General features: G+C 40.6%; 1 protein-coding gene across 1 annotated transcript in view; it reads left to right on the forward strand.

The window, feature by feature from the left end:
* LOC101048121 (amphiphysin) overlaps positions 1 to 16,345 on the forward strand; it is a 252,017-nt gene extending 235,672 nt beyond the window's left edge. The window contains exon 21 of the mRNA XM_074379802.1: positions 15,070 to 16,345. Within this exon, the coding sequence (XP_074235903.1) occupies positions 15,070 to 15,177 (108 nt within the window). The 3' untranslated portion in view covers positions 15,178 to 16,345. The remainder of the gene's footprint in view (positions 1 to 15,069) is intronic.
* Positions 16,346 to 25,835: the final 9,490 nt, after the last annotated feature.

Below are 25,835 nucleotides of genomic sequence, written 5' to 3' on the forward strand. Positions count from 1 at the left end.
ACTGCATCAACTAATGGACAAAACAGCCAGCTAGCATCAAAATGGCAGGATCAAATTCACACATAACAGTATTAATTCTAAATGTAAATATGCTAAACGCCCGAATCAAAAGACACAGACTGGCAAATTGGATAAAAAGCCAAAACCTATTGGTGTGCTATATCCAGGAAACCCATCTCACATGCAGGGATACACAAAGTCTCAAAGGGATGGAGGAAGATTTACCAAGCAAATGGAGAGCAAAAAAAAAAAAGCAGGAGTTGAAAGTCTCATCTCTGGTAAAATAGTCTTTAAACCAACAAAGATCAAAAGAGACAAAGAAGGACATTACATAATGGTAAAAGGATCAATGCAACAAGAAAAGCTAACGTCCCTAACTATATATGCACCCAACACAGGAGCACCCAGATACACAAGGCAAGGTCTTAATGACTGACAAAGAGACTTAGAGACTCCCACACAATAATAGTGGGAGACTTTAACACCCCATTGTCAATACTAGAGAGATCAATGAGACAGAAAATTAACAAGGATATCCAGGACTTGAACTCAGACCTGGACCAAGCGAACTTAATAGACATTTACAGAACTCTTCACCCCAAATCCACAAATATACATTCTTTTCAGCACCACATCACACCTACTCTAAAACTGACCACTTAATAGGAAGTAAATTACTCCTCAGCAAATGCAAAAGAATGGAAATCATAACAGTCTCTCAGACCACAGGGCAATCAAGTTAGAACTCAAAATTCAGAAACTAACTCAGAACCACACAGCTTCATGGAAACTGAACAACTGGCTCTTGAGTGTTGACTGGATAAACAATGAAATGAAGGCAGAAACAAAGATGTTATTCGAAACCAATGACAATGAAGACACAGCATACCAGAATCTCTGAGACACATTTAAAGCAGTGTCTAGAGGAAAATATATAGCAATAAATGCCCACATGAGAAGCAAGGAGAGATCTAAATTCGACACCCTACCATCAAAATTGAAAGAGCTAGAGGAGCAAGACCAAAAAAACTCAAAACCTTGCAGAAGACAAGAAATAACTAAGATAAGAGCAGAACTGAAGGAGATAGAGACACAAAAAAACCTTCAAAAAAATCAATAAATTTAGGAGCTTGTTTTTCAAAAGGATCAACAAAATAGACCACTAGCCAGATTAATGAAAAAGAAAAGAGAGAATAATTAAATTGATGCAATAAAAAATGATAAAGGGGATATCAACACAGATTCCACAGAAATACAAAGCATCATCAGAGACTATTATAAACAACTCTATGCACAAAAACTAGTAAACCTGGAAGAAATGGATAAATTCCTGGACACTTGCATCCTCCCAAGCCTAAACTAGGAAGAAGGTGAAACCGTGAACAGACCAATAACAAGGGCTGAAGATGAGGCAGGAATTAAGAGCATACTACCCAAAAAAAGCCCAGGTCCAGATGGGTTCACAGCCAAATTCTACCAGACATACAAAGAGGAGCTGGTACCATTCCTTCTGAAACTATTCCAAACAATCCAAAAAGAGGGAATCCTTCCCAAATCATTTTATGAGACCAACATAATTCTGATACCAAAACCTAGCAGCGCTTAAGCAAGAAAAGAAAACTTCAGGCCAATATCCATGGTGAATATAGATGCAAAAATATTCAGTAAAAATACTGGCAAGACGATTGCAACAGCACATCAAAAAGCTTATCCACCATGACCAAGTAGGCTTCATCCCGGGGATACAAGGCTGGTTCAACATACACAAGTCTATAAATGTAATTTACCACATAAACAGAATCAAAGACAAAAACCAGATGATTATCTCAATTGGTGCAGAGAAGGCCTTAAACAAAATTCAACAGCCCTTTATGCTAAAAACCCTCAATAAACTAGGTATTGAAGGGACATATCTCAAAATAATAAAAGCTATTTACAACAAACCCACAGCCAGTATCATGCTGAATGGGCAAAACCTGGAAACATTCCCTTTGAAATCTGGCACTAGACAAGGATGCCCTCTCTCACCACTCCTATTCAATATTGTACTGGAAGTTCTAGCCAGAGCAATCAGGCAAGGAAAAGAAATAAAGGGTATTCAAACAGGAAAGGGGGAAGTCAAATTATCTCTGTTTGCAGATGACATGGTTGTATATTTAGAAGACCCCATCATCTCAGCCCAAAATCTCCTGAAACTGATAAACAACTTCAGCAAAGTCTCAGGATACAAAATCAATGTGCAAAAATCACAAGCATTCCTATACACCAATAGCAGACTTAAAGAGCCAAATCAAGAACAGACTGCCATTCACAATTGCTACAAAGAGAACAAAATACCTAGGAATACAACTCACAAGGAATATAAAGGACCTCTTCAAGGAAAACTACAAACCACTGCTCAACAAAATAAGAGAGGACACAAACAGATGGAGAAACATTCCATGTTCATGGTTAGGAAGAATCAACCTCGTGAAAATGGCCATACTCCCCAAAGTAATTTACAGATTCAATGCTATCCCCATCAAGCTACCAATGACCTTCTTCACAGAACTGGAAAAAAACACCTTAAACTTCATTTGGAACCAAGAGAGAGCCTACATAGCCAAGTCAATTCTAAGCAAAAAGAACAAAGCGGGAGGCATCACACTACTGGACTTCAAACTATACTACAAGGCTACAGCAATCAAAACAGCATGTACTGGTACCAAAACAGAGATATAGACCAATGGAACAGAACAGAGGCCTCAGAGGCAACACCACACATCTACAACCATCTGATCTTTGTTTGACAAACCTGACAAAAAAAAGCAATGGGAAAAGGAGTCCCTGTTTAATAAATGGTGTTGGGAAAACTGGCTAGCCATGTGCAGAAAGCAGAAACTGGACCCCTTCCTGACACCTTACACTAAAATTAACTCCAGATGGATTCAAGACTTAAACATAAGATGTAACACCATAAAAACCCTAAAGGAAAATCTAGGCAAAACCATTCAGGACATAGGTATAGGCAAGGACTTCATAACCAAAACGCCAAAAGCATTGGCAACAAAAGCCAAAATAGACAAATGGGACCTAATCAAACTCCACAGCTTCTGCACAGCAAAAGAAACAGTCATTAGAGTGAATCAGCAACAAACAGAATGGGAAGAAATTTTTGCAATCTACCCATCTGACAAAGGGCTGATATCCAGAATCTACAAAGCGCTAAAACAGATTTACAAGAAAAAAACAAGCCCATTCAAAAGTGGGCAAAGGACACGAAAAGATACTTTACAAAAGAAGACATACATGAGGCCAAAAACCATGAAAAAATGCTCATCATCACTGGTCATTAGAGAAATGCAAATCAAAACTACATTGAGATACCATCTCATGCCAGTTAGAATGGAGATCACTAAAAAATCTGGAGACAGATGCTGGGAAGATGGCCGCCTAAGAACAGCTCAGGACTTCAGCTCCCAGTGAAAGTGCAGAGGGTGAGTGGACGCCGCATTTCCAGACGAATTTTTATTACCCACAGACCAGGAGATACCCAGGCAGAGGGGTCGCCAGCGCCGCAGTCCTGGCCAGTGCGGCTGTTTTTGCCCCCACGGGGCTGATTTGGCCTGTGCAGCTGCTTTGACCACGCCCTGTTGCTGCGGTTCTCCAGACAAAAGCCACTGGTCTGGGAGCCCTCTTAGCTGGCAATTGGAGCCCTGAGATGGCAGAGTTGCCCATTCATCTGAAATAGCGAGCCAGGCCAGGAGATTCCTAGGCAAAAAATCCGCCAGGAGCCGGCGCCGCTGTTTGAGCTGACTCAGTGAGTCACAGCACAGGAGTTCCCGGCACCTTTTCAACAAGCAACTGGAACGTGGGGTCGTTCAACTTAAAAAAATAAAAGAAAAGACTCTGAGTCAGGGAGCCAGGTGATCAGGCTCGGGTGGTCCCACCCCTCCACCCCCAACAACAACGAAAACAAAAACAGTAATTGAAAACCCTCTGGGTTGAGCCCTTCAAACCAAGCACAGCTAAACCTGGGATGGTCCGGCTCGGTGGGGGAGGGGCTTCCACCATTACTGAGACTCTCCACCACTACTGAGGCAGGCTGCCCTCACCAAGGCAACCCGCTCTCACCTCACCGAGGCAACCCGCTGTTGCCGAGGCAACCTGTCACAACAGAGAGAGTCCGCCATAACAGAGGCGGGGCCACCATTGCTGAGACAGTTCTAACTATGCCCATATAAACAAGACTGCAGGGAAGAGCACAGGGCAGCTGGGCGGAGCCCACAGCAGCTCAGCAAAGCCTCTGCGGGCAGACAGTGGCTAGGCTTGCTGCTAGCTGGGCAGGGCAGTCCTGAAAGAAAAATAAAAAAAGGCAGTAGTACAATGGAAATTCATAAAGCTCCAACTCCCTGGGACAGAGCACCTGGGAACAAAATGTGCTTTTTGAGTTCAGCTGCAGCAGACCTAAACGTACCTGCCCAGCAACTCTGAATGAACAACGGAGCTCACAGCTGAGGACTTAAGCTCCAATAAAAGATAGACTGTCTCCTCAAGTAGCTCCCTGACCCCCATAGATCCAAAGACTCACCTCATAAAGGAGAGAACAGACTGACAGTAGGCGAGCATCCTTCTGGGACAAAGATAGCGGAAGAGGAAACTGGTAGCAACCCTTACTGATCTGCAGCTGCTGCAGGTGATCCCCAGGCAAGCAAGGCCCAGGGAGGACCTAAGCAGTCCAACAGCAGAGGGGCCAGACTGTTAGAAGGAAAGCTTAAAAAAAAAAAAAAGAAGTAGTAACTTCAGCATCCATGAACTACAAGCTCACTCAGAGACTCAATCTGAAAGACAGTAACTACAAAGACAACAGGTGGATAAACCCACAAAAATGGGAAGAAACCAGTGCAAAAAGGATGAAAACTCCTGAAACCAGAACACCTCTCCTCCTAAAAGGGATCACAACTCCTCACCAACAAGGGAACCAGACCGGATGGAGAAGGAGGTGATGAAATGAAAGAATCAGACTTCAGAAGGCGGGTAGTAAGAAACCACAGTGAGCTAAAAGAACATGTTCTAACCCAACGCAAAGAAACTAGGAACTTGAAAAAAGATTGGACGAAATGTTAACGAGAATGGACAGCATAGAGAGGGATATAAGTGAATTGATGGAGCTGAAAAACACAACACGAGAACTTCGTGAAGCATGCACAAGCTTCAACAGCCGAATTGACCAAGCAGAAGAAAGGATATCAGAGGTTGAAGATCAACTCAATGAAATAAAAAGAGAAGGCAAGAACAGAGAAAAAAGTGGCGCAAAAAGGAATGAACAAAATCTTCAAGAAATGTGGGACTATGTGAAAAGACCTAATCTACTTCTGATAGGTGTACCTGAATGTGATGAAGAGAATGAATCCAAGCTGGAAAATACTCTTCAGGATATTATCCAGGAAAACTTCCCCAACCTAGCAAGGCAGGCCAACATTCAAATCCAGGAAATGCAGAGAACACCACAAAGATATTCCTCAAGAAGAGCAACCCCAAGGCACATAATCGTCAGATTCACCAGGGTTGAAATGAAAGAGAAAATGCTAAGGGCAGCCAGAGAGAAAGGTCGGGTTACCCACAAAGGGAAGCCCATTAGACTCACAGCAGATCTCTCAGCAGAAACCCTACAAGCCAGAAGAGATTGGCGGCCAATATTCAACATCCTTAAAGAAAAGAACTTTCAACCCAGAATCTGCTATCCAGCCAAACTAAGCTTCATAAGTGAAGGAAAAATAAAATCCTTTGGGAACAAGCAAGCACTCAGAGATTTCATCACCACCAAACCTGCTCTACAAGAACTCCTGAAAGAGGCTCTACACATTTAAAAGAACAACCAGTACCAGCCACTCCAAAAACACACCAAATGGTAAAAGAGCATCAACACAATCAAGAAGCTGCATCAACTAACCAACAAAACAGCCAGGTAGCATCAAAATGACAGTATCAAATTCACACGTAACAATACTATCCCTAAATGTAAATGGACTAAATGCCCCAATCAAAAGACACAGACTGGCAAATTGGATAAAAAGCCAAAACCCATCAGTGTGCTGTATCCAGGAAACCCATCTTACATGCAAGAATACACAAAGGCTCAAAAAAGGGATGGAGGAAGATCTACCAAGCAAATGGAGAGCAAAAAAAAAAAAAAAAAAAAAAGCAGGAGTTGCAATTCTCATCTCTCATAAAATAGACTTTAAAGCAACAAAGATCAAAAGAGACAAAGAAGGACATTACATAATGGTAAAAGGATCACTGCAACAAGAAGAGCTAACGATCCTAAATATATACGCACCCAATACAAGAGCACCCAGATACATAAGGCAAGTTCTTAATGACTTACAAAGAGACTTAGACTCCCACACAATAATAGTGGGAGACTTTAACACCCCATTGTCAATATTAGACAGATCAACCAGACAGAAAATCAACAAGGATATCCAGGACCTGAACTCAGACCTGGAACAAGCAAACCTAATAGATATTTACAGAACTCTCCACCCCAAATCCACAGAATATACATTCTTCTCAGCACCACATCACACCTACTCTAAAATTGACCACATAATTGGCAATAAATCACTCCTCAGCAAATGCAAAAGAACGAAAATCATAACAAACAGTCTCTCAGACCACAGTGCAATCGATTTAGAACTCAGAATGCAGAAACTAACTCAGAACCACACAGCTTCATGGAATCTGAACAACTTGCTCTTGAATGTTGACTGGATAAACAATGAAATGAAGGCAGAAATAAAGATGTTCTTTGAAACCAATGAGAACGAAGACACAACATACCACAATCTCTGGAACACATTTAAAGCAGTCTCTAGAGGAAAATATATAGCAATGAGTGCCCACATGAGAAGAAAGGAGAGATCTAAAATTGACACCCTATCATCAAAATTGAAAGAGATAGAGGAGCACGATCAAAAAAACTCAAAACCTAGCAGAAGACAGGAAATAACTAAGATCAGAGCAGAACTGAAGGAAATAGAGACACAAAAAACTCTTCAAAAAATCAATAAATCCAGGAGCTGGTTTTTCGAAAAGATCAACAAAATAGACTGCTAGCCAGATTAATAAAAAAGAAAAGAGAGAATAACCAAATTGATGCAATAAAAAACGATAAAGGGGATATCACCACAGATTCCACAGAAATCCAAACCATCATCAGAGATTATTACAAACAACTCTATGCACATACACTAGTAAACCTGGAGGAAATGGATAAATTCCTGGACACTTGCATCCTCCCAAGCCTAAACCAGGAAGAAGGTGAAACCCTGAATAGACCAATAACAAGGGCTGAAGATGAGGCAGGAATTAAGAGCCTACCACCCAAAAAAAAAAGCCCAGGTCCAGATGGGTTCACAGCCAAATTCTACCAGACATACAAAGAGGAGCTGATACCATTCCTTCTGAAACTATTCCAGACAATCCAAAAAGAGGGAATCCTTCCCAAATCATTTTATGAGACAAACATCATTCTGATACCAAAACCCAGCAGAGACTCAACAAGAAAAGAAAATTTCAGGCCAATATCCATGATGAACATAGATGCAAAAATCTTCAATAAAGTACTGGCAAACTGACTGCAGCAGCATATCAAAAAGCTCATCCACCATGATCAAGTAGGATTCATCCCGGGGATGCAAGGCTGGTTCAACATACGCAAGTCCATAAACGTAATTCACCACATAAACAGAACCAAAGACAACAACCACATGATTATCTCAATTGATGCAGAGAAGGCTTTTGACAAAATTCTACAGCCCTTTATGCTAAAAACCCTCAATAAACTAGGTATTGATGGAACGTATCTCAAAACAATAAAAGCTATTTATGACAAACCCACAGCCAATATCATACTGAATGGGCAAAAACTGGAAGCATTCCCTTTGAAATCTGGCACTAGACAAGGATGCCCTCTCTCACCACTCCTATTCAATATAGTACTGGAAGTTCTAGCCAGAGCAATCAGGCAAGTAAAAGAAATAAAAGGTATTCAAATTGGAAAGGAGGAAATCAAATTTTCTCTATTTGCAGATGACATGATTGTATATCTAGAAGACCCCATCATCTCAGCCCAAAATCTCCTGAAACTGATAAACAACTTCAGCAAAGTCTCAGGATACAAAAATCAACGTGCAAAAATCACAAGCATTCCTATATACCAGTAACACACTTAAAGATAGCCAAATCAAGAACGAACTGCCATTCACAATTGCTACAAAGAGAATAAAATACCTAGGAATACAACCAACAAGGAATGTAAAGGACCTCTTCAAGGAGAACTACAAGCCACTGCTCAACAAAATAAGAGAGGACACAAACAGATGGAGAAACATTCCATGTTCATGGTTAGGAAGAATCAACCTCATGAAAATACCCATACTGCCCAAAGTAATTCACAAATTCAACGCTATTCCCATCAAGCTACCAATGACCTTCTTCACAGAACTGGAAAAAAACACCTTAAACTTCATATGGAACCAAAAGAGAGACCGCATAGCCAAGTCAATTCTAAGCAAAAAGAACAAAGCAGGAGGCATCACACTACCGGACTTCAAACTATACAAGGCTACAGTAATCAAAACAGCATGGTACTGGTACCAAAACAGAGATATAGACCCATGGAACAGAACAGAGGCCTCAGAGGAAATACAACATACCCACAACCATCTGATCTTTGACAAACTTGACAAAAACAAGCAATGGGGAAAGGATTCCCTGTTTAATAAATGGTGTTGGGAAAACTGGCTAGCCATCTGCAGAAAGCAGAAACAGGACCCCTTCCTGACACCTTACACCAAAATTAACTCCAGATGGATTAAAGACTTAAACATCAGACCTAACACCATAAAAACCCTAGAAGAAAATCTAGGCAAAACCATTCAGGACATAAGCATAAGCAAGGACTTCATGACCAAAACACCAAAAGCAATGGCAACAAAAGCCAAAATAGACAAATGGGACCTAATCAAACTCCACAGCTTCTGCACGGCAACAGAAACAGTCAGTAGAGTGAATTGGCAACCAACAGAATGGGAAAAAATTTTTGCAGTCTACCCATCTGACAAGGGGCTGATATCCAGAATTTACAAAGAACTAAAACAGATCTACAAGAAAAAAACAAACAAGCCCATTCAAAAATGGGCGAAGGATATGAACAGATACTTTACAAAAGAAGACATACAGGAGGCCAACAAGCATATGAAAAGATGCTCATCATCACTGGTCATTAGAGAAATGCAAATCAAAACCACATTGAGATACCATCTCACACCAGTTAGAATGGCGATCATTAAAAAATCTGGAAACAACAGATGCTGGAAAGGATGTGGAGAAATAGGAACACTTTTACACTGTTGGTGGGAATGTAAATTAATTCAACCATTGTGGAAGACAGTGTGGCGATTCCTCAAGGACCTAAAAATAGAAATCCCATTTGACCCAGCAATCCCATTACTGGGTATATATCCAAAGGATTATAAAGCATTCTACTATAAGGACACGTGCACACGAATGTTCATTGCAGCACTGTTTACAATAGCAAAGACCTGGAACCAACCCAAATGCCCAATGATGATAGACTGGATAGAGAAAATGTGGTACATATACACCATGGAATATTACGCAGCCATCAAAAAACGATGAGTTCACGTCCTTTGTAGGGACATGGATGAACCTGAAAACCATCATTCTCAGCAAACTGACACAAGAGCAGAAAATCAAACACCGCATATTCTCACTCATAGGCAGGTGTTGAACAATGAGAACACATGGACACAGGGAGGGGAGCACTACACACTGGGGTCCGTTAGGGGGAAATGGGGGAGGGACAGGGGGTGGGGAGGTGGGAAGAGATAGCATGGGGAGAAATGACAGATACAGGTGAGGGGACGGAAGGCAGCAAACCACAATGCCATGTGTGTACCTATGCAACAATCTTGCATGTTCTTCACATGTACCCCAAAACCTAAAATGCAATAAATAAATAAAAAAGAAAAAAGAAAAAAAAATCTGGAGACAACAGATGCTGGAGAGGATGTGGAGAAATAGGAACACTTTTACATTGTTGGTGGGAGTATAAATTAGTTTAACCATCGTGGACGACAGTGTGGTGATTCCTCAAGGACCTAGAAATAGAAATTCCATTTGACCCAGCAATCCCATTACTGGGTATATATCCAAATGATTATAAATCGTTCTACTGTAAGGACACATGCACACGAATGTTCATTGCAGCACTGTGTACAGTAGCCAAGACCTGGAACCAACCCAAATGCCCATTGATGATAGACTGGACAGGGAAAATGTGGCACATATACACCATGGAATATTATGCAGCCATCAAAAACGATGAGTTCATGTCCTTTGTAGGGACATGGATGAACCTGGAAACCATCATTCGCAGCAGACTGACACAAGAACAGAAAATCAAATACTGCATGTTCTCACTCATAGGTGGGTGTTGAACTATGCGAACACATGGACACAGGGAGGGGAGCATCACACACTGGGATCTGTCAGGGGGAAATAGGGGAGGGACAGCGGGGGGTGGGGAGTTGGGGAGAGATATCGTGGGGAGAAATGCCAGATATAGGTGAAGGGGAGGAAGGCAGCAAATCACACTGCCACGTGTGTACCTATGCAACAATCTTGCATGTTCTTCAAATGTACCTCAAAACCTAAAATGCAATTAAAAAAAAAAAAAAAGTCAAGCATCACTGCCTTTGAGGTTAAGACCTAACATGTTCAACATTTTGTTCTTTCTTTTCACAGTACACTTACCAAGATACATCAGGTGGTGGGTCAGTCTCTACTGCAATAAAATGATATTAGAAATTAATATAACAATAATCTGCTTGGCAGTGTGGCTCATGCCTGTAATCCCAGGACTTTGGGAAGCCAAGGCAGGAGGATGACTTGAGGCCAGGAGTTCCCAACCAGCCTGGTCAACATAGAAAGACCTTATCTGTACAATTTTTATTTTTTTAATTAGCTGATTGCAGCATTGTGCACCTGTAGTCACGGCTACTCAAAAAGCTGACATGAGAGGATTGCTTGAGCCCAGAAGTTCAAGGCTACAGGTAGCCATGATCACGCTACTGCACTCCAGCCTGGGCATCAGAGCAAGACCCCATCTCAAAAAGAAAAAAATTAATAACAATAGTCTATCTTTACAAGCTGCCAAAGATTAAAAAAATTTTAAATACACTTCTAAATAACCCATGGGCCAAAGAAATCAGAGTTTAAGTTAAAAAATATTTCATTGTGATTAGTAAATCAAAATTAAATAGAAAATTCATAGAAGGAAGGAAATAAAAATGAATTCACAAATGCAATAAAGGGCATAATAGATAAAATGAGGGAGGGACGGGGGGTGGGGAGGTGGGAAGAGATAGCATGGGGAGAAATGACAGATACAGGCGAGGGGACGGAAGGCAGAAAACCACACTGCCATGTGTGTACCTATGCAACAATCTTGCATGTTCTTCACATGTACCCCAAAACCTAAAATGCAATAAAAAATATATATTAAAAAAATTGATAAAGCCAAAAGTAGGTTTCTGAGAGGATTAACAAAATTGTTAAAACCTTAGACTCTTCAAGAAAAAAAAAAACTCACAAAGCATAAATTACTAATACCAAGAATAAGTGTGAGCATCACACATCTCAAAGACATTAAAAATCCCATTTGTAATGGGTTTTTTGTTTGCATTAACCAGAAATTATTTTGTAAAGAAATAAAAGGAAAAATAGGTAGTCTTTTAAATTTACCTTCCTGCTTACCATTTCCAGGTCTTCATTCTTTCCTGTATGTCTGAGTTTCCATCTGGTCTTACTTTCCTTTCTGCTTAAAGAACTTTCTTTAGCTATCCCTTTAGTGCTAGTCTGCTGGCATCAACTCTTCTTGGCTTCTATTTATCTGAAAATGTCTTTATTCTTCTTAATTTTTAAAGATACTTCCACTAAGAAAGAAATCTGAGTTGACTTTTTTTCTTTCAACATGATTTCATTGTTTTCTGGTCTCTATTGTTTATAATTAGAAATCAGCTGTTATTTGTTTAATATTGCTTCTCAGTATGCAAATGACTTTCCCTGACTACTTTTAATAGATTTCTCTGTATCTTGATTTTCATAAGTGTGAATGTTTTGTGCATGGGTGGGTTTTTTGTTTGTTTGTTTGTTTGTTTTATGGTCTTCATACTTGAAAATCACTGAATCCCTTGGACTTGTAACCTAATGTTTTTCACTACATTTGCTTTTTATCTTAATTTTTTCTGACTCATTCTCTTTGTTCTTTTTTCCTTGGTTTCTAATTATACCTATATTGGACTTCTTGATGTCTAAGACGCTGTTCTTTTTTATTCTGTATTTCTCTCTGGTAGTCAGGTTGGATAATTTCTATTGATCTGCCTTCAAGTATTATGACATTTTCCTCTGCTACTTTGAGTTTGCTGTTAAGTTTATTAAGTGACCTTTTCATCTCAGGTATTAGACTTTATAATTCTTCATTTCCATATTGTTTTTTCATATGGTTTCCATTTCTTGGCTGAGATTTCCTACTTATAGTCTTTCATTATTACTGTCTCTCAATTTATGTACTTGAACAAATTTATAATAGCTGCCCTAATTTCTTACTGCTAATTCCAACAGCTAGGCCATCTCGGGGCATATTTCTATTGTTTGCTTTTTAATATTTTTCTTTTTTTCATGTCTAATAATTTTTTAATTGATACTAGACATGGTAGGTTAATCACACGTGGTAGAGAGTCTGACTGCTTTCTATATCTGAAAATTGCTTATTTTTGTTTTAGCAGACATACAGATTACTGGACAATTACCTTGGTTTGGGGAGTTGGTTTTATGCTTTGTTAGGGTGAGTCTGTACCCTTTATGCATGCACAGCTTGGGGGTCAGCCCAGAATTTCAAGGAAGTTTATCTACATACATTAGGACACCCATCCCTCAGTGGCTCCTTTCTTTTCAAGATAACCCCCTCTCCACCCACCACCATGAGTGTACAGCTTCTCTGGCAGCCTCATACTTTATCCTCTGAATGCCCCACATCACACTGGGTGAGAATAATCCTCACGGGAAAAACTGTATCAGCACAGATCTCATCCCGTGCAGTTCTCTACTTTCAAAGGTCAAATAGTGTCTTAATTTCTGCTTGCTTTTGGTCATTTCTCGTGCCTTCAAATAGTTGTACCCATTATTTATACCCAGCCCATTACATATACATTTATACTTTATATATTGAAAAACCAAGAATTGTTTGTATATATAAATAATTGTATATATAGTTAGAGATATATAGTTATCCCAGTGTTTTTAATTATGCTGTCCAGAAGGATTTGTCTAATACAAGCTATTCTGCTATTACCAAAACTGGAAATCCTTTTCTACCACGTACTTTAAGCAGTTCATATTTAATTTTTTTATGTTTTCCTCAACTAAGGATTGATGTTGGCTAATATTCTTCACTTTACAATACAAGTTGTCTTTCAGAATTTATGTGTTGGAATATATCTTGATTGTGGGTTTGTGTGATCCTTTACTTGTTTACTTTATTGAAACCATTTTTAAGTGCTTAACTCCACTTGGCTCCATTAGATTTTCACTCACTATAAATAAAGTCAAATGTAGATGCTTGTGGGGGGAAAATGACATTTTATATGCTTTCTAGAGGTTCAGAAAATATTTAGCTATCATCTTTTATTTTAAATATAGCTTTGTCCTTCACATATATGACATCATAATTTTAAAAAGGGCACTTTTCCTCATCAGCTAGGATATTATCAGTTATTTTATTGAGTCATTTTTTTCCTCAGCGTTTTTTTTCCTGACTTCAAAAATTGGGCTGTCTAAACACTTATATTTCTTGTCTGTATGGCAGCATCAATTTATAGTCTCAGATGATATCAAAAGGAAATGAATTCAGCTTCACTTAATTTTTGAGGCCTCATTTTATCTGATGTACTTGAACTTTGTTGGGGATTGGTTCAGACTAAGCCTGGCCATCCCTCATCTGAAGTGGAATTTCCTTCTGCACTGGTTAACATAATAGTCATTTTCCACTCCTTGCACTTCCTGTGGTCTCACTTGCCCCTGTTCTGTTCAACACAGCTTTTCCAGCTATACTTTGCTTATCTTCAGTAAGCCAAGGGCAGACCACAGCCTCTGTTTCCCAGTTTTAAGTATCATCTCGCATTCTGCATGACCGTACATGGATGGTTCTTTACCCTTTGAGGTAAAATGTCTCATCTTTACCCTTTGAGGCAAAATGTCTCATCTCACTTCTATATGACAGACAAATACTATGAGGAATAATTTATAAAGAATATAGGAGTGCTTCCAGCAAGAATGCCATGGCATCCAACTGCTTTGTAGTTTATATAAACTTGAAAAAGTAGGTATTATAAAAACAACAGTAATATCAGGCAATACACATCTAACTTTTAGTATTTGATAAGCCCTACATAGGTGGTTTATAGGGGTTATAGGATATGAGCTTGGGGTCAGAGTTCTTTCTTATAAGCAAGTGGCTTGGGATGAAATATAAGACATTCCATGGCCTTACCAATACTGCATTCTAACCCAAGGAACCTCAAACCTCTTTTAGACTGTGACCCCCAGAACAGGTAATGCTCTTGTGCACAAAATGCTTCACATGGTATTCCTGTCTTTGCTCTGGTTATAATTCTAATCCTTTTCTCCTCTTTAAGAACTCATATTATAATCCAGTTAATATCAATTAACTATGCTTTGTACAGTCATAATGTTAATATTGGTCTTCAATTAACCATACTTTATACAGTAAATAAGGCATTGCAAATATTTATTCTTTCTCTTTCCTTCTTTTTTTATAATTAACAACTTCTTTGGGACAGGCCTTCCCATTGATCACAGCACAACATTTTACCTGTAATGTGATATCCTGGCACAGAACCACAACACTAATGTAACACATTATTTAATTGTGGATTTTTCAGTACTTTGCTGAACCCTGAAAGCCCTGTCACTGTCTTTCAGGATGCAGGCTGGCTAGTGGGAGTGAAGGAATCAGACTGGCTTCAGTACAGAGACCTTGCCACCTACAAAGGCCTCTTTCCAGAGAACTTCACCCGGCGCTTGGATTAGGGCAAGTGTTGCAAGAAAGAGCTCAGCTACTGGGTTTTTAAACCTTCTTGAAAACCTGAAGAGTTCACTTTTGCTATTATGCTCTTAATGATTTACAGACTGATGCCAGACAAACCTTGGGAAGATGTATCAGTGGAGCATGTCTGCAAAAAAAAAAAAAAAAAAAAAAAAAAAAAAAGTAAGAGGACAAAAAGTAAATTAAGGAAAAAAATCCTCACTTGTTCCCATGTTGTCAATAACAGGTTTGTTTGTGCTTTGTCCAAGCTATGGAGACTGTTGTACTTGATACCCTCCCACCAATTCTAAAGTAGCTTTCTCCAGATCAGACTTTAATTTCTCTGCATCAGGTGTATGGTATTGAGTGGCTGCCCCGCAGAAGATGTGATGAATTATCCTGTAGTACAAGATTTTCTTATTCCCCTGCCCAGGTGTGAGCACATGCTCTCGCTTCCTTTCAGGTTTACTGTGTTTAAAACTAAACTGCTGCAAAAGTTCTCAATGTTCTTTTCCAACACATCTATATATATATATATATATATATATATATATATATATATATATATGGACACACTGTCATGCAAGCTAGTTCCCGTGACTGCTGGATCTATGTGTATGCAGGCTACATATACATAGTTGCTTTCTTTCCTTTCCATTGTAGCTCTTTGCCTCTCAAGTGTCATTGATACATGCATTGCTCTTATTCTGTCTGGCATTACAGTTACAGTTTTGCCTCATGGCAAAACCAGCCATCCCATTGCCAAAACAGTCAACAGTATCTGTGTTTGTACTGTGCCGTTTTCAGGATGAGATGACAAATAGCACGACTACACTGTGGCCCCCTAGGAGAAAGCGGGGCCTGATTGATCTAGCTGTCCAGTCGCTGTGGCTGGAGGTACGCTAGTTGGGATGAGCAGCTAAGTAGTTTTCTCTTCTGCCTTTATGAGATTGGCTAGAAAGATGGGGCATGCTCATCCACCCTCAAAAGAACACTATAAAAACAGCTCCTCTATATTTCCACCTCTATTTATGCAACTCATCTTCACAGATTGTTCTAAAATAAAATAGATGGTGTATGCTGTATCCACAAATCATCTGTAACAGTTATGTTTTCAGTGCTGTGTCATTCCAAATAAACCTTTGGTAATCTCCAACGATTACCCTAATTCTTTTTGATGAGTCTTATTTTTTTTTTTTTTTTTTTTTTGGAAATTTTGTTCCAGTCGGATACTCTGCTTGAACCAGTTAATATTGGAGTTGTTATTTGTGCAGAAATATGCTTGTTGTTCCACTGGGTTGCACTGCATGGCCCCACCTCACCTCCCACTTCCTTCATTCCAGTCATTGCTGGTCACTCAGTGTTCCCTGACATCCAGCAATTACTGCAGCACCAATAACAGCTGCCGATAGAGAGCCCTTAAAGGTGCCAGCTGTGGACTCCCGGTCTGTGAATCACTGATAATCTTACAACCTTCATAATCAGCAATTTCTTCTCACACCAGCTTCATTTTCTGGTCACTTTTCTTTCTGGCATGTTTATGTTTGTAGGTACATAAAAAATTAGATCAGATGATGGAATAGAAAAGTCAATTCACTTGGCCATTATTCCCAGAGGAGAATCCTTAACACAAAAGCCTTTTAGTGGATTCGGAGTCTTTTCTACTAATATAATTTGTTATACAACATAAGCTGATTAAGAACACATATTATTAGACTTTTAGTATGCACTCCTCATTTGCGGTTTGAATTTTTCTGGTTTATTACTGATTTTGTTCTTTTAAGTGTGAATAGGGAAATAACTGTTACTAAGCCAAGATTTTTCCAGGGGCTAATTTACAGAGAAGCTGGGTCATCATGAATGCTATTCTAGTGCAAGAAAAGCAAATGTCACTGCCCAGGACCATGACTGATAATTCAGCATGAAAGGCAGCAATGTAAGATTCATAATAGAAAGCCACTCCTGACATTGAGAGTACACACGGGATGTTAAGAGCCAAGACTGAAAATTAGCTCTAATAATAAAGTGCAACGAATGTTCTGCAAAGATAATTGCCTTGCCACATCTCCTGGAGCAGAAAATGTGATGAATTCTTCCTAAATTCCTTTCACCGTCCTGCCCACAGTGATTGCTCACAGTGTACAGTTCACCAAGACATGACCCAGATAACTGTAGCCCTAGATGAATGCTCCTAACAAGTTCTTCTGAAGCGACATGATTTTAATTAGCTGTTTAGTCCTATTACTTAAAATGCCTTTGGATATTTTTTACACATACTAAAAGTCATCAGATTTTTTTGTTTCAGGACTTGCCAAATCCAAGAATTCCTAATGCACTAAAAATGAAGGAGATGGGGGGGATGGGAGTGGGGTGGTGGCATTCCCCAGAAATGTCTTTGAATGTGGAATGAACATTATTTTCCATTTCAGTGGATTTTCTAAGGAATGTTGGTTTCAAGGATTTTCTGTGGTTACTAGTATGAAGTTCTCTAAGGAATGTTAGTTTCAAGGATTTTCTGTGGTTACTAGTGTGAAGTTCTCTAAGGAATGTTAGTTTCAAGGATTTTCTGTGGTTACTAGTGTGAAGTTCTCTCAAGTTCCCTTTCTGTTATTCTGTTTAAGTTCTCACACCACCAGCCCATCCTAAGCACATCACCCAGTCATATAATAGCGAGTTTATAGCTCACGATATCCCAAATGACCTTGAATCAGGCCTTGGTCCTAACTGAGCTTCCTCTCTGTGATTTAACATACTTCTTACAAACTCAACGTCATGCAGACCTTCACATAGTTATGATTCGGAACTATTTGGAAAGAAAGCCAGTAATTCTTATTAAATGTATACCTACCTGGCATTCCTACCAATATGACGGATAGTCCCTTATTTAAACCTGTGTGATGCATCTAACTGCAAAGTAAAGTTGCCTGGCAATTTGAATTTTTAACACTATCTCAGGGTAGCCAGGGCCCCTGGGACAGGTAAGGGTTCCCACACCATGCTGTTGCATTGCTCCCACAATGCCTACTCTTCCTGACAAAGCTGGGGTTGCTTTTGAGTCAACCAGAAAACCATATCCACCACATCTTAGGCTGCCCAGTGGAGTGTGCATGTTTAGAATCCTGAGCCCTCTTTTCTTACATAAAGAAGCCTCTCATCAGGTCATTGGAACAATCCCAGCATGACCCCATCACCCATTCAGACGGCCCATTAAAGAAAATGCCTTTGGGAAACTACAAAAGGTATGAGAAATCAATGAGTTTAAAGATGATGGGAGCTCAGTGCTTTATTCCACACAAATTGCATGGCTGAACACCTTGAAGCCTTAGAAACAGACTGGCCAATAGATTGGCCTTGCTAGGACTCTACTGCTCTTTTCAAAGGAGCCCAGCTAACAGCTGCCTTCTGGTTTTTACTTGGAACTCAACTAAAAACCCTATACACGTGTGTTGGAACTTGGAGCTGAGCAAATCACAGCTTTTCTACACAATGATGTAGCTACTGTCTTCCCAGGGTGACTTCTTCCTAGGACTTCAGTAAGCGGAATCGGACATTTGGTAACCACACAGAGAAGACCAATATTCTCTTGAAAGACTTAGAAAATGGAGATGCAGGTGGTGATTGCCTTCATCTCCAAGCCCTGCAGGTGTAGTCCTGTTTGATGATGATCCTGTCCTGAATCCCCAGGAGGAGACCACCTGGCTGTTCAGGGGCAGCGTTCTTCAAGGCATACAGCAGGGGTGTGATAAACTGTTCATAAAAGTCAAATAGACTATGCTCGAATAAGCTTCATAGTCCATCCAAATATTTTGCGACTCATTGGTAATACCTTTTAAAGATCACTTAACAAACAACAGCACATAGTGACTTTTTCCACTTCAAAGATATTTGAGACATTATCTTTGTTTCCTAAAATCCAGTTCATTCCCAGGCCCCCCTGATCTCAGGTCAAACATTCAGGTTGTCTGATTCTTGAGGGTTGGCTCAGAATTGCATGCTTATTTCCCTCCCCGCAGCACCCTACACAGGGTGCATCTGTAGTTAGCGCTCCAGAAACTCTTCCTGCTGCATTCTGATGCCCTATAAAACCATTTCAGTCCAGGAGCACCTTGTCTATAAGTACCTTGCCATGTAGCTGATACCCTATATTCTCCTCCCACCAGTAAATATTAAACTCTGTGTCACTATGCTCTGCTCTCCAAAAAGCTACCAGTGATCACAAAGTGCTGTCTGTGGCTTTTGGGGATGCCACCAAACTTGCAATTCTCCCCAAGATTCCAAGATACAAACTTCCCTTGTTTTCTTACCTCTCTGGTTGTTTCTTTCTTACCATTACTATTTTTTTCTTCTCCATCCTGTGGATGCTGGAAGTGGGGTGGGGCATTAGCAATCTGTCCTTCGGTTTGTGTTCCAGTTGTCCAAGGAGTGTTGCCTTTGGAGTGTCCAATTATTGCTTCCAAGTCCACATGTTCATTTGTTCATTAAAATATATCAAGCGTCTGCTAAGTGTCGGTTACTGTACATGGGGACCACATTTATAAGACTTAGACTTTGTGCTGAAGGGACTTCCTTCCGAACCCCTCCATGGTGCGTCACTGAGGGGCCCTTCCATTCTTCAGAATCTTGGGCCTGAAAATTTGGGAGCTTCCTCTGTGCTTCATTTTCCAGATTGTGGACACCTGCTATTATTTCCCCTCAAAACACACAACCTGGCACTTCAGTCGGGGTCCTTCACACTCCAGAGAAGACAGCTTGTATCCTTGTCTCCCTCGTCACCTGGCTTCCTGTATTCCTAGTGTCCTACTGCTCAACCCAAATTAAGAACCTAACGGGTCCCCACTCCTTCCTCGCCTCTCCCTCTCCAACACGCACATACTAATGACAAATGTCTGCTGCATGTCATACCAGATCCAAGAGCCTCTGCTTGGTTTTCAGAGCAAAACTCCACCTCTTCCGCAACTTAATTCATCCACTGACTGCTTCAGAGGCATCTCCTCAGGGCCACACCTGCCTTTTCCCCGACGGCTACCTACCTTTCTCACCGTGGTACAATCTCCCTTTCTTGGGAATGCCTTCCCTTCTCCTGTTGGCCTCTAACCCCATGCCCCAGGCATAGTTCAAGTCCCATATCCTCAAAAGCCCTCGTCCTCTCACCCTTCTACATTCTTTTCACATTAAGAGTAAATATGATGCTCTCTAGCCCTTCATTTCCCCCACCAAGTGCCATGGTCTCCAACTTTCTCTGCATGCTGTATTCACTCCTGGATCTTGTATACTCATGTGCTGAGTAAATGAACAAGGGGCTGATTGAACAATTAGTTCAAGGAAGTCCAGAAACCCTAATCCGAGGATTAGCATGGAATAAAATTTGAAACTGAGTATGAGAAGAAAATGCGAAATATTTCCATGATATTGGAGAGGAGAAAGTTTTCTTATCTCTAAAACACCCAAAGTATATGGCAAAAAAAAAAAAAAGAGTTTGACTCCGAAATTAAGAATTTATATTTAATGAAAAGATATTTGAGATAGTTAGTTGGTAGACAGATGATAGACTTAAGATATTTGTACCATCCCAAATTCACAAAGGAAAAATGTCTAAAATACACAGGAAACTCATTCAAGTCAAGAAGAAATAAATAATAATTGCTATTATAATTTGTCTATATCATTTGTATTAATTTATATTTATAATATGGCAATAGTTAATATAATATTTGTCTACTGTTATTTGCCAGACACTGTATGTATTATTTTATTTAATCTTTACAAATTTATGAGGTAGTTGCTGTTTTACTTATTACAGGCAGGCAAGCTAAGATAGAGTTACAGAAGAAGCTTGCTCAAGGTCACAGAGTCAGTAAATGGCAGGGTGAGGCTGTGCCCCAGGCAGGCTCTAATGTAAGTTCTAACACCAGCCTCCTTGTTGGTATAATTAAAGGACATGAAGGTAATTCACACTTCAGTGAATACTAAGTATAAAAAAGGACCTCAGCTTCCTAATAATCAGATCTATGCCTTTTAAATTTATTTATTTATTATTTGTTGAGACAGGTTCTCACTCTGTTACCCAGGCTGAAGTGCAGTGGTGCGATCTTGGCTCACTGCAGCTTCTGCCTCCTGGGTTCAGGTGATTCTCCTGCCTCAGCCACTGAGTAGCTGGGATTATAGGTGTGTACCACCATGCCCAGCTAAGTTTTGTATTTTTACTGCAGATGGGGTTTCTACTAAACACCTAATTTTGTATTTTTAGTAGAGATGGGATAGCTGGATAGCTATCAGACTGGCAAAAAAATGAAAGTTTCTGATAACACCATGGCACTGATAGTATTTAGTGAAGATGTGAGCGTGTGTTCCCCTTGACCAGCAAAGCTAGGAGGACATTCCCAGGGAAAGGCTCACACGGGGAATCAGAGAACCCTGTGAAGGGGCCATCAAAGTTCCTTGGTGATAGCAAAGTGCCCGTGTTTGAGGGAATGGGTGGATGTGATGCAGGGGCTGCCAGATGTGGAGCGAGGAGCAGCAGAGAGGAGCGTGAATGAGGGGCATGAGCTGGTGTACAGACGTGGATAGGTAGAAATGGCATGCCATTATACAGACAGAAAACACAATATTCATGAATAATTCTATAAACAGTCATGTGTTGCCTGATGATGAGGAAACATTCTGAGAAATGTGTCCTTAGGTGATTTCATCCTTGTGCAAACATTGTAGAATGCACTTACACAAACCCAGATGGTAGAGCCTACTACACACCAAGGCTTTGTGGTGTAGCCTGTTGCTTCTAGGTTACAAAGCTGTGCTGCGTGTTACTTTACTGAGTACTGTAGGCAACTATAACACATTGATAAGTATTTGTGTATCGAAACCTATCTAGACATAGACAACGTACAGTAAAAATAGGATATAAAAGTTTAAATATGTAAGTAAGTTCCCTGTATAGGGAAGTAACCATGAATGGAGCTGGCAGGTCTGGAAGCTTCTCTGGGTGAGTCAATGAATAAGTGGTGAGAGAAAGCGAAGACCCGGGACATTCCTGTACACTTCTGTAGGCTACAAACTCTAGCAGTGCTAGAGGAAATTTCTACTACTTTTTGAGGTCCACCATAATTAACTGAATGAATACTATTCAACAATATCCTAGGCTGTTTGCTTACTGGCATCTAAGAGTAACCCTTGAGTTTCTGAAATATCTCTGAAATTTTCCTAAGGGTCTTTTACACTTTATAGTTTAAAAAGAAATATATATAATACTATATACATATGATGTATGTTTATATATTATATATTATATATTTCATGTGTGTGTGTGTATAGATATATATATATAGATATATATATATATCTCACCCATTTAATGGGTGGTAGCCAGGATTTTGGAATTTATTAGACTTTAGCTGAAATCCAGGCTCCATTATTTACTTGTTGAATGACCTTGAAGAGTTTAACCTTTCTAAGATTCCAATTCTCTCATCTGTGAAATGTAATTAATTATATCTCCTTTGGAGTACCTTTTTTTTTTTTTTTTGAGATAGAGTCTCACACTCTTGCCCAGGCTGGAGTACAGTGGCACAATCTCGGCTCACTGCAACCTCTGCCTCCCAGGCCTAAGTGATTCTCCTGCCTCAACCTCCTGAGTATCTGGGACGACAGGCACCTGCCACCATGCCCAGCTAATTTTTTGTTTTTTTAGTAGAGATGGGGTTTCACCATGTTGGCCAAGCTGCTCTCGAACTCCTGACCTTGTGATTCACCTGCCTCAGCCTCCCAAAGTTCTGGGATTACTGGCGTGAGCCACTGCGCACAGCCTGGAGTATTATTATAAGAATTAAATTGTAGTGAAGACTAGCTTAGATGTCATTTAGTATAGAAACAAACAAGTTGGCACAATCCTTGGCACTGGAAGATGAATGATGTGTCCAGGGTAAAGGTTACTATTGCCACATACAAGGACATACGACCTCTAAATGGCAGTGCTTGGACTCTTATTCTGCCTTTTCCAAAGCAATAAGTTCTTGGAGCTGAAAGTTCTCAGGTCAAACTCTCCAAAGTGTCCCTATTTGGCAGCTATTTATCTGCCCACCTTGGCCTCTCCCAGTGCTGGGATTACAGGCATAAGCCACCCTGCCCAGCCTCACTGATACACATTCAATGCCCACTATGTTCCAGGTCCTGTGCTGTGTGCTCTTGATACTGAGGTGCGTGTCCCCCTTAAGCTCATTGAAAACACTATTGACCTGCCTCACTGTGATCATAAAGTGGTACAGAGAGCGCACAGGACCATTTAGAGGTCAGCAACTTATAATAATTCATGGTAAGCAGATTATTTCCCATAGTGTTGCTAGGGAACATCTCACAGCAGACTGAAATAGAAATGCAAGCCATTGTCTGCATACTAGAACTTTCTCCCCAAGGCAGTGCTATTTTTTTTTAACAATTCTTCTGTCATCATCATAATTCTGACCTCTTGATATGTGGAAGTACAATTACAAGGAGAAGCAGAAGGACATTTACATCTGTGAGTCTGTACCTCTCTCCCACCGTAGTGAGCCCATCACACCCTCAGGCCCCCAGAAGGCTGGCAAGGAGGACTTGATAGAGACAAAGGGAGGGACAGAAGAGGGGAAGAGGTTACTATGAAGAGGGACAGGGCATGATACAGAGACAGCGACAGCAGCAGAAACTAGAAAGATGAAGAGGGAGGGAGAGCAGAGTGGAAATGAGAGGGACAGAGAGTGACTGGGACAGTGCCCATAGAAGCAAAAAGAGTGAGAGACAGAGACACGTGGAGAGGTATAGGTCTTTATATGAGGGGAGAGAGGGAAAAAAAAGAAATACAAAACACACACAGAGAGAGAGGGATAGAGAGATAGGGAGGGAGGGAAGGTGGAGAGAGAGAAAACAACAAAGAGGAGAGAGAGATATAAGTATAGCGACAGGGAGAACAAGACAGACTGGGACCAAGAGAGTCAGAGAAATAGGGAAAGAGACAAGGAGAGAGAACCGGAGTTAGGGGGAGAGATAGGGAGAGAGAGAATGATAGGCCTGTAGAGACAGAAGCTTACACGTGGATACACAGAGTGTGACAGTGTGAGGAAGACAGAAATAGTGGTAGTGAGATAGAAAATGTATATAAAGAAAACAAAAAAGAAATATATTTATATATTGTTAAAAATAATATATAAATGTATTTGTACATGTTATATATAAAATATCATATGTATTTTTAGCTTTCTCTTTTTATATAGACTCTCTATCCATACTATTGCCACAATAATGCCAGGTAGCAAATATCCCAAAACTCAGCAGCTTAGCACAATCATCATCTACTAATTCTTGTAAGTCCATAGGTTTGCTGGGCTGTTCTGCTGATCTGATCTTGATGGGGCAGCTGCTGGGTTAGCTGGGAGGGGGACTGCCTGGTCAAAGTGCCTGGGTCTGAATCAGTCAGCTCCACTACTCACAGTGTTTCACCCTCCAGCAGGCTAGCCTGGATTTGTTCTCATGACAATGATAGGAAGCCAAGAGCTGGCAGAACCCATCAGGCCACTTAAGGCCTCCATTCAGAACTGAAGCCCCATGAGTTCCTTTTGCATTGGAAAAAAAAAAAAAAAAAAGGCAGGGGTGGATGAATAAATGGCACTTCTTAATCGAAGGAGCTCTGAATTGTAGGAATGAGTTCCAGTTCTGGAAAATTTGCAGTAAGCCCACCCTGCCTTGCCTGGCTCACAAATGCAACTACGGACCCTGAATCTGAGGACTTTGAAAAATCAACCATAGCAAGCCAATTGGAGGAGGAAATCGGAAAGTGACGCACTATGAATTCACAGTAAGTTTCTTATTTATTTCTCGTCAATTATCTCCTGGCCTGTACTCAAAGATAATCAGAAACGCAGAACTGAACACCAGGTGAGGACAGAGAGAAAGGGGGACTCTCTGTGGTCAGACAGCCCTGGTTTTCTGTTTTTCGGCCTTTTCCATTCTCTCCCAGCCCACAGGCAATGAGTGGCAGTGGCAGCCACCAGGGAGAGCCAAGAGGCTGAAACTCCTAGGAAAGGGATCCTCTCTCTGACCAGGGCTGCTCTGGCCCTGCGAGAGAATCCTGGTGGGTTTTGTTCTCTCTTTCTCCTCTCACTACTTGGCCCTGGAGGCAGACGCAATGGTAGGAAATGCAGTGTACCAAAGCCACACCTGTCTGGCCAGAGGACTGGAGGGGCATTTCCTGTGAACTACAAAGTATTGCAGAGCTTGCAGAGAGGAGGAAGATTAAGAAAGAAGCCTCATGCAATGATGTCTGGACTCCTGGGTTCACCCACTAGCTGTGCATGCATAAATATAACCGGCCCTAAACAGCTCCAAATCCAAAGGCTTTACAAACTCAAGTAGGAGTAGGCAGTGCCCAGGTCCTAGGATGGCCACTGGGTGGCGCACACACAGGACAGGGCTGGTGGAAAACGGACCTGGCTGGAACTGCCCACCAAACACAAGGTGGAACTTGTTGTCCCAAACTGGGTCAGTTGCCTGCTAACAAAAAACCCTCAACATTCTGTGTAACATTTAAACGATGCCTAGAGCTCTGTACCATGATATTCAAAGTGTACGGGATTTAATCCAAAATTACCCCCCATGTGGAGGCCAAGGACAATCTTAGCATCTTCAAAAGGAAACA

This window comes from Saimiri boliviensis, chromosome 10 (genome assembly GCF_048565385.1).
Source record: "Saimiri boliviensis isolate mSaiBol1 chromosome 10, mSaiBol1.pri, whole genome shotgun sequence".
Classification (NCBI taxonomy): domain Eukaryota; kingdom Metazoa; phylum Chordata; class Mammalia; order Primates; family Cebidae; genus Saimiri; species Saimiri boliviensis.